Source organism: Agelaius tricolor, unplaced genomic scaffold (genome assembly GCF_023055355.1).
Source record: "Agelaius tricolor isolate 1412-34295 unplaced genomic scaffold, bAgeTri1.0.p SCAF_8, whole genome shotgun sequence".
NCBI classification, from domain to species: Eukaryota; Metazoa; Chordata; class Aves; order Passeriformes; family Icteridae; genus Agelaius; species Agelaius tricolor.
This window is the reverse complement of record NW_027269268.1, coordinates 22131580-22141792: the sequence shown is the minus strand read 5'-3', so window position 1 is coordinate 22141792 and position 10213 is coordinate 22131580. Positions and strand designations below refer to the sequence as shown.

Here is a 10213-nt window from a genome sequence, read left to right as displayed (position 1 = left end):
TTCCATTTCTAAGCAAACATTCCAAAGCATATTTTATTACACTTCTGTTAAAACATTTCAAATTTAATTGACAACAAAAAGAAAACATTTATTGCTGTAATACATAATAACAAGTGGATATTATTATTTTTAAGTACTTTAAAAACGCTAAGAACTAAAATAGTTTGATGATTACAGAGATGTTAGTATGTGATTATACAGTATTTTAATCTATATTCATTTTATACACAAAATAAAGTTCATGAAACAGTAAGCAGCAACTCTGCTATGCATGTGTATTAGCTACAATTATCAGCCTGATCCAGAAAATGCTGAGCACCCTCATACTTTGACCAGCCAGTGTGAGAAGATGGTCAGCAGCCTTCTAGGATGGGGCCCAAATGATGCACTGGAAGGAGTATGTGATGGCAGTGACCTACTTTAATATTTTAATGGACATTTTCTTATGGAATCTCTAAGAAAATACATTTTCATAGTCATTGATAAGCACCAGCTCACAACACTGCATGTGGCTGCATCACTTGCACATTGCATTTCCTGACAAACTGCATATACAATACATCTAGAATTCTCAGTATAGAGAGAACTGTAGCACTTACAAATTACCACAGGGAAAATACAGTTTATAGTAGCATTTCCAACAGTGACATTGCAACATTACTTTAGCGATTACGTTCCTTATGCAAAGGAGAAATAAAAAGTAGTCAGTAACATACTTCCTGAAATTTTAATACTGGCTTTCAGGTGTTAACAATCTAAAGTGCTTTCATGTTTCATACAGTTTTAAAAATTTTCAATTTGTACCAAAAAAAAATCCAAATATTTATAAATTTATTCTATACATTTGTGAATACAATTTAGTCTATTCCTGTTTCCTCACCGAAAAAATTGGCATTGCCATCTCCCAAATCTCTCTTTTGAAACCAAGTCTGTGAGTTTGTTCCTTGAATATAAGCATCCAGAAAATAGCAAATTCCAGGGATATCACTTGGAAAATTTGGTGGAAGCTCCTCTCTTGAGCGTGGTGTGAACACAAAACCTGGGTATTCCTTTAACAACCTAAAACAAAAATTAAACATATTGATTAAAATCAACCAGTCACTAAGAACTGCAGATATTCAATAACTCTTCATATATGGCAGGGAGAATCCAATTTAATTTTTTTAGTTATTTACTGGAAATATAAAAAATAGTGTTTACTTGGTAACCTTGAAAACCTATTAAAGTGTGCATCAGTGCAAATAACAGTTTCTCCTCTTTTTTTTGTCCTGTTAATGTTTTGCTAATAGGTGCTATGTTTGTTGGAATTTTTTTCAAAAATTATTTAGTGCTGAAAGCTTGCTCACATCCACACATCAAATGCACCATAATTAGTATTTCAAAGAAGGGAATACCGTGAACTTTATTAAACTATTCAGACCCTCTTATTAATTCTAATATGATTTACTTTTTCACATGTTGAAACAGAGACTGCTCTCTGTAAGGATAAATGTTGGTTAACTCATACCAAAGCTTTCAAACAATTACTGCAATTACAGCAGTTGTGCAAGGTGCCAAAATGTTATCCTTGTGTGTTTAGAATTGGTGAATGAATCAAAATTTTAAAAATATACCAAACAAAAAGGAGGTTAACACCTCATTCACTCAGAAAAAAAAAAAAAAAAAAAGAAACTCCACAACCACAATAGTTTACCAATTAATCAACTTGCCTACTTTTTAGGGGTATGATTCAAAATGATTTTCCATATGAGTGGAATGGAAAAACAATCACTGTTGGCCAGCACTGCTTATGTTGACATACACAAGCACTGGTGATGCTAATGCTCTCTCTGCATTTTCAGAGTGCATGATCAAAAGGGTTACTTTCTCTGTGCTCTAATACCTATGCTACTTTTTCACCTACCCAAAATCATCTAAAGCTTGGCACCATCTATGTCACATAACACATGCTGCAGGGGATGTCAGGAAAGATCCTGTGCCAAATTCTCTGTCTGATGCTGGATGCAGAACCTTGCCACAAGGCATTATCAGATATGTGGCAGTGGGTACAAGCTGAGTAGGAGCAACAGACCACAGTCCAGGCTACAGTGAGGGTAGCAGAGCTTCCTTAAAAAGTAACAATAATTAATAATTTTGCTTATTTTACCCAGCCAAAAAAAACAACAGGAAGATAACAGACTACTACAGTAACTACTGCAGGTGGATATTTTACATACTGCACTGTACCTGTAAGTTGTTGGGCTGACATTTATTTTTCTAGGTATACTGCAAGATTCAAACTTATTGGCAAGGGTCACATTATTTCCAAAAAGGCAATAACGAGGCATTTTAACCCCAACAACTCCAGCAAAGACAGATCCAGAATGAAGGCCAATGCGCATCTTTAAACAAAAGAAAGAAAACAGCACTATTAGGTAAAATAGAACTGGTAAAGTAAATTTTATAAATTATTCTTCATTAAAAATAAAGAAAGAATGAGCTACTAAAATAAACAGGGTTAGCAGAGTCTCCTTAAAATAGCTGTACTCTGGTCATTACTGCTCATGGAGAGGGAACTAGCTGAAGTTTATCGTGTTCTGCATTTTTAGTCAATAATCCTACCATATCAAAATATGACTGAGTGAACTGCTGTGAACTTAGCTCATACTCAGATTTTTTACTTAGCTGCTGTTTTTTATGGTTCTTTTTGGTAGGTTTTTTTTGAGCTGTGTTCTTTTTCTCATGTACATTATACATGTGTAGAGGTGTTTTCTTCAGAACAGCATTCTGACTAAATAATGGCATGATGCCAGGAACCTTGTATGTCTACTCTGCATACTACTCTTTACATATCAAGAGAGTATCATACCAGTATGAAGAAGTTGCAGTTTCTAACTTTGAGTGTAAAAGTAGCAAAACCTGCAACAATACCAAAATCCACCCACATTGAAAAGATGGCTGAAATATATTCATCAAAATGCAAGTCTGATTCAAACTATGTCATTTGCAGTCACACCTTTTTTTTCTTGGCAATTGATATGTAAAATGACAGTAGATTGTGTGACAAATGCATTGCTTTGCACAATATACAATGTTTTCATGAAGCATTTAATTAAAATAGATGCATGCTTTCATTAAAAATATAGTTTGCTTCTAAGAAGCTTCTGGTTAGGTACTTACATAATATTACATTTTATCCTTATTTTAAAATAGTTTAAAAAATGTAGTACTAGCATTTGCATGTAAATTATACACCTGTTATAATATTGCCAGAATGTTTCCAGATTTCTTAAGTGTAACTTAATTTGATACTGCAAAATACAAAAAGAACAATATTTATTTATAATACAATACTGCTGTTCTGTTTGATAAATGTGGAGCATATAATCCTCTTAATAACCATTTTCTTTTTCTCAGAATACAAGTATTCCTTAATTTAAAATTAAAAAAACCTGAAACCCACTAAGCTTTCTGGAGGAACAATGAACAGATAAATGTTAAAAATTAGGAAATGAAAGACATAATGAACTGAGACACCTCTATTAAAAATAATAGGATGGCATTCCAGGCCATTTGAACAACACAGAAGGTCCACATAATTTTTCACGCACACAGACCTTTCTTTTTCTTTCTCAGTAAGAGATAATCTTATGTGAAAATTTCAGTACATGTGTAAGTTCTCACTGAAAAGAAGCCATAAATATAATTACCACTGAATTTAACAGTTGCTTTGACAGCATTAACACCATTATCTTATGGTGGTTCAGTATCTGACTGTGAAACAAGAGCAGCAATGGAATCCTCCAAAGCTGCGTGGATTACTACAATCAGAACGTCTTTGGGCATTCATATTCATAGCTTCTGCGTCAAAAGACCTGCAGTCTAATTTGGAAAGAGGATTAGTCATTTCCTTAGAAAAGAGACTATTCCATGCCACTGACAGTTTTATTGCCACTGAGACAAGAACATCAGCATGTCAGATTGCACCTATTCACTTCACTGCATTTGTTTTTTAGGTTGATTTTCAGATCTCTATTTCACCTTTACCACTCTACAAAACTCTCATCCACAAATCTAAAAAGGTCAGCTTCTCCAGCCACAGTCATTTGATTCCCCAAATTCTCTAAGTTAATGCAATGATGTGAAATTTCCTTGAGACAAAATCCCAGAAAGCAATTAAACAAACAAAAGAGCTCAGTTTAACCAAATAAAATGCAATAAAATATATGACCTTGATAGGCTCTCCATGGGGAGACACCACCTCGTCTGACAGTTCCATCATCTTCAGGGCCATCAGTGCTATTTGAACAGCATGTGTTTCACTTTCTTTGTGCAAGCCTCCAGCAACACAGTAGGCATCTCCAATAGTCTCAACCTAAAACAGGCATATTTGTTCCTTACACTTAGACTGTTGATAAATATAAAAGAACTGCCCAAGTTCTTTCAGTAAGAATTGTAGCTAAACATAATTCTTGACTAAGTCTTAGTTTTCCTGCAAAATTATTAAAGTACTGGACAAATCTTGCAGTATCATGCAAAAGGAAAAATTACACAACTTTTATTTATAGCTGGGCATAATTCTAAAATAGTTTTCCTTTTTCATTTACAGTCAGGCACCCCCAGCTACATTAAACACCTTTTACTCCAGAATCACAGCACTGTCATTGAAGTTAATTTTTAAAATTAACTGTTAAGTTTTGAGGGTTTTTTTCTTGGCTGAATGAACAGCTGTTTGTGTTCACTGGTTTTGTTTGTTTGTTTTGTGATTTATTTTGTCTCATTTGAAAAAGGTTTATAGCAAAATAATTTTTGGACCTCTGTTATCTTCTGTCCCACTTATTCTTAATTTCCTTTCCTGCCCCAGAATCCCAAAGAAAAGCAATGAATTGTGTACCTTGTAGACATCTAGCTCTCCACATTGGTAATCAAAGCGAGTATAAAGCTCATTAAGCATGGTGATAACCTGCATAGGTGAGCATTGGGAACAGATGGCAGTGAATCCAACAATGTCAGAAAACAGCATTGTGACATTATTAAATTTCTTGGCTTGTACAACTTGTCCCTGCCACAGCTGCTGAGCAACCTCTCCAGGAAAAATTGAAAACAGAAGATCTACAGTCTTCTTCTTCTCCTCTTCAAGTGCTTGATGGGCCTGCTCAAGGGTTGCTTTTAGCTTTCCTAACCTCTTCTTCAGTCCATCCTGGGCTCTGGCCTGCTCTCCTATCAGAACAACATCTCTTAAAGCATTGTGAATGGGAATATCAGAGAGGTACAATCCACGTCCTGTAAAATCTTCTAGTCTGTCCACACAGGGAGATCCCAAGAATAGAATGGCACTGGATTCAAAAATATAGATCATTTGGCCTTTAAGATCCATTACCTGAAACAGTTAAAGAAACAAGAATTCATGCAAAACATGCAAGGCAATGGTCTAGAAGTGAGAAATTTTAGAGAAAATACACTTCACTAAAATGTAAGAAAATCAAGACTGGCCCATAGTCCTTACATTTTTATTTAGTTGCTTAGAGAAAACATGGGGTGCTGAATCACAGAGCCATCAAGTAAGTTCATTTTTATTTAGTCCTCTGGTACAAGAGGACCCCAACTTAAGGATAAACCCCTAATTATGTCTGAGTATCAGTTTATCTTAGGGAGAAAAGAAAACCAAAAAGAATAATTTTGTGTATTATCAGCAATTGATAAAATGTGCTACTATAGTGGCCTCTGAATTTCTACTAATAACTGGTTCATGCACCACTTTCTCCATAAGGTAAAGTGAGAAAATCCGCTTCAGTTTTATCACAGGATGTTCAGTACTCACTGAAATTTAAAATTAAAGGCAGAAATGGCAGGAATATCCAATTTTAATAGTCTAAAAGAGAAAAATATTTTATGTGAAGTGTTTTTATGTCCCTTCTGTATTCAATTGTGTAATGTGAAAGGTGCTGCAGAGCTTAGCTTAACATGGCTCTGAAAGACCACTTGTTTAATAAAATCTGTTCCTTACTAATAGACATTTGCATATGCAAGTACATGCAGAATCAAAGCCAACTCTACTACCCCTTGTAACCGTTCTAGTGCAGAAATGGATCTGAGATGAAGTAGCTACAGCTTTTAATAGTAGCTACATTAGTAACTGGGTAAAACTTCTTAACTGTTCCTCATTGAAGTTTTTGGAGTGTTGAGTCTGAGTTGGTAATTCATCCCAGAGTGCTTCAGGTGTAGAGAAGCTGGAATTCAGCTGGGACCAGGAACAAATAAAAATACAAGATGATTTTTACTGTCCCAGGTCATTTGCCACAGACCCAGCTTCAGCAGAGATAGTTGTAATCCCATCAGCTGAAACTAAGTGGAACCTTTGGTGATTCTATCTGATGAAAACATGAGAGTATCAAAGATTCCAAAACACCAAAGGCTGAATGTGCACAGAAAACATCTGTTTATTTTCCCCAAACCTAGAGCTGCTCCCAAATAACTCAGGGGCACTTTGTTAAAGCTTTTCCTGCCACTGTCTTTGTGCTGAAGATGCCCTTACTCTCAGCAGCGTGGCTTTATCTCAGTATTTCAATTTATTGAAATAAATCAAATTTGCAGTCAGATTTTACTTCTGTATAAGTCCTAAAGCAGAGTTTTGACTGAACACTGGCTTCAGAATCTGAATTACATTGGACTACCCTAATTAAATCATTATTACGCAGTTGTATCAGATGTAGATAATGCAAAATGCACCACGTTTTGTGGCTAGTTTAACTATCTGAAGAAAAAAAAATCCTGGTAGAAGTAATGGTGATAAAAAGTCTCTTACCATGGATGGTTTCATATCAGTATTATCCCATCTTCTAACTCGTACAGTAAACTGCATATTTAGCATGGTCATTATTGCACTAAAAGTGCAGCTTACTTTGGGGGTAAGAATTTCAAAATACTCTTCAAAATTTGGCTTAGCTTGAAATTCTCTCCTGGTCAAAAGTCTTCTTATCCCATTTCCAATTTGAAGAACTGACATATCCTTGTCAAACATAAAATGAAATGGGAAAGTCTTACAGAACACAGAGGCAGGAATCACAAGTGAAGACTGTGGTTTACATGGAGATAAGGAAGGTTTTGCACTTTTGACTTGTATAGAATACAGCAAATAAGGCTGATTAGCAAACTCAGTGCAGTCATTATGGAAACAAGGAGGCATGAGCATCACTTCTACCTCAGTTTCATATAAAATATGAGCTGCTGCTTTAATGATACCAGGTAGAATAAGACTTGTGATTTTCTTAGGAAAGAAATAATAAACATTTAAGAAGTCCTGATCTTTCTCCAGGCATAATATGGAGGCATCTTCAAGTCTGTCCTTTTTTCCTGCTTCTTGGCTGTGGCTACTCTGCTTCAGCAGAGTAGTGAAACTATTCAAGAAGTCCTTAAGGGTGCCTCCAATAACCCCTAATATGTGTTCATCCTCTTCATAGCATATTTTGAATAGCTCTTCACCAAGAGATTCCCGTAGAGACTCCACGGGAACACCTGCACAGAACCACATTTTAGTCAGAACTGCACTCATCATTCTGAATCACAGGCTAACCTCCCCATTTTTTTCCAAAACAAACAATCAATATCCTTCCCTGATACAGCATTGACACCTGAAGGCACTCTCATTTAGGAGTCCTGGAAACAAGGACTGGAAATGGGTTGCGGTTTAGAAAGATCCAAGATTCAGTGTTCTTAGTAGAGATGTAAGACAAAATGGATGCAAGTTTTGGCACAAGATTTAACTCAACTCCCCTAGTTTGATCTAAAGGAGTAAAATAAGAAGTATAAAAACTAACACACAAATAAAATAGGATCTGCAGACCTAAGTACTATGTGTAATCCAGTACATTAAATAACCCTGGGAATATTCTGGAGCACTGAGGCCAATTGGCACTGAATGGCTCACATCATTGCTAGTAAATTTGTTTTACCCAGATAGTTGCATGCAAACTGACTGTTGGAAATATTCCATTTCTCCAACTGTTGCTGGGAATCCTTTGAAAAAGTACTACCTCTCAAAGACCAGCTGTGTGCCTGGACCAGTTTAATAGTTTAAGTGCACAGAAGACCATATTTCAGTTCCAGGAAATGTTAATTTACTATTACAGATGTAGCCAGAGTTACATATTAAAAATTATAGAGCTCTCTTCTGACACACAACAGTCCTCAGAATATGAAGTAATATATTAGTAACAAGACTAATTTATATAAAATATATTTATATAAAATATATTTATATATATATAATAGATACTCTATTTATTTATATATATATTACTAAACAAGCTTAAATTACCTGCTGTAGTAGCATGATCACTGATTATTTTTTCAAAATCTTCTCTATCACCAGTTTTTCTGCAAAGATCATAAAAATATAATAAAACCACTAAATTATCAAGCTAAATGTGGTAAAGACAATAAGTATAGAAGTTACCTTGTCTTTAAAGTGTATAGACTCAGTTCTGCTGATCAAATAATAAGTTTTTAATTAATTCAAAAGGGGGTCTTGGTAGGATCTTAGATTATCCTACTGGATAAATTATCCAATAATCTGGTAATTCTGGTAAATTAAAAGTTTTGTGGTCTGAGCTCAAATTATGGATTTCAGGCAAATGCTATTGCCTGTCATTGTAACAGTACTTTTTTTTTGTTTGTGTTTTTATCTTGAAGCCAAAACTAAATTTCCTAACACATTGTAAAATATAATTGGCATTTATATTCAAGTATTTTTTGGAATTACAGTGTATTTAATTCAAAAGAGGTCAGAACATATTTCTGCTTTGAGAGGAAAAACAAATAACAACTATTAACTCCAAAATTACTTGTTCATTTTTAGTAATGCAGATATTTGACACAAAACTGCAGCCCTCTGAGTCCTCTGAGGACAATAAATGTCAAACTGAATGTCTGACTCCAAGTTATGAGAAAGACTTATAGCTTAGATTAATCTTCATATAAGCAATAAACGCCTGATACATGCCTTCTGAATTTCTTGACTTGGAATATCATAGGTATATTTATAGGCAAAAGCAACACAGACATTTAGATTTGTTTTACATTGGCATTATTGCCTCCTTCAGAATATCACAGTAATTTTTTCTTTTCAACTGATACTCCAGGGAAGCAACACATAATTAAAGAATGGGAAAACATTCATAGCAATAAGCCAGTCAGCAATTGCAAAGCACATCTGACCCGCTATCTTTGGTTCAGTCAATGTATGTAAAGTGCTTCAAAAATATCAAGTATAATTTAAAAGATACACTGCAATTATCTATTCTTATCATGGTGAGCAACAGTGTAGTTTCCAACTTGATTATTTTTCTTCACTTCAGAAAGCAGATTTAAACTGATGGGCTTATTTTTTCAGATGCATTCAATAAACAGAATCGTCAGAATATCATGAGATGCAAAGGAATTCTAACTCCCTACAAGGCTCAAATGATTAATATTGGATACTAAGAAGTGCTGAAAATTGAGCTGAGTTCCTCAGAAACAGAAACCAGAAGCCAAGTGAGCTCAGGAAAACATCCAAGTTAGTATCTGTAGTGTGTGAGTGTTCACTGTATCAGAAACCAAATTCTTTTGTATAATTCTAATTGTATTTCAGAATCTTTCCCCGGGATCTTACTGGGCTAGATCCATTTACAACCAATCTATTGCTCCATCTATGCCAGCTGTCTCTGAGCTCCTCCAAAGTCCTTGCCTGCTTTGCTTCCCTGTACAATTTGTCCATTAAGTCAACTTTGTGAATGATGTCAATATTTGTGAATATTTTAAAATAAACTAAATCATTACTAGCTTACATTACATGAAATGTTACACACCAATTTGACAAGATAATTGAATATAAATTCCAGAAGTCTTGATTCCCAGTCACCACCCCATTCCTGTCTGAAAAACATTATTGCACTGATACAACATTATTGCAGTGTAGTTACAAACCCATTACACTTACATACCTGGTTTCTTTTATTCTGTGTTTTGCAAGTGTTCTCTGCAGTGCAAGATTTAGCCTTTCAAACTGGGGAAAAAAATAAGTATGTCATATGCATATATGTCATTGTTGAAAATTTAATCATGAGGTAACATTTTTATACACAGAATTTCTTTGCCATCCTTGGGACTAACAACTTTTATTCAAGACAGTATTGTTGTTAGAAACAGCATGTCACTTCTGTGGTTATGGGGTTTACTTTATGTTCATCTCTTC

General features: G+C 34.8%; 1 protein-coding gene across 3 annotated transcripts in view; it reads right to left on the bottom strand.

Annotated features, from left to right (window-relative positions):
- GUCY1A1 (guanylate cyclase 1 soluble subunit alpha 1) overlaps positions 1–10213 on the bottom strand; it is a 34922-nt gene continuing 24709 nt past the window's right edge. For all 3 annotated transcript variants that reach the window (XM_071431938.1, XM_071431940.1, XM_071431939.1), the window contains exons 3-9: positions 9963–10024; positions 8297–8355; positions 6785–7494; positions 4874–5359; positions 4211–4354; positions 2227–2381; positions 1–1059 (exon numbers count right to left, since the gene is read on the bottom strand). In XM_071431938.1, coding sequence (XP_071288039.1) covers positions 858–1059; positions 2227–2381; positions 4211–4354; positions 4874–5359; positions 6785–7494; positions 8297–8355; positions 9963–10024 — 1818 coding nt within the window. In that variant the 3' untranslated portion in view covers positions 1–857. The remainder of the gene's footprint in view (positions 1060–2226; positions 2382–4210; positions 4355–4873; positions 5360–6784; positions 7495–8296; positions 8356–9962; positions 10025–10213) is intronic.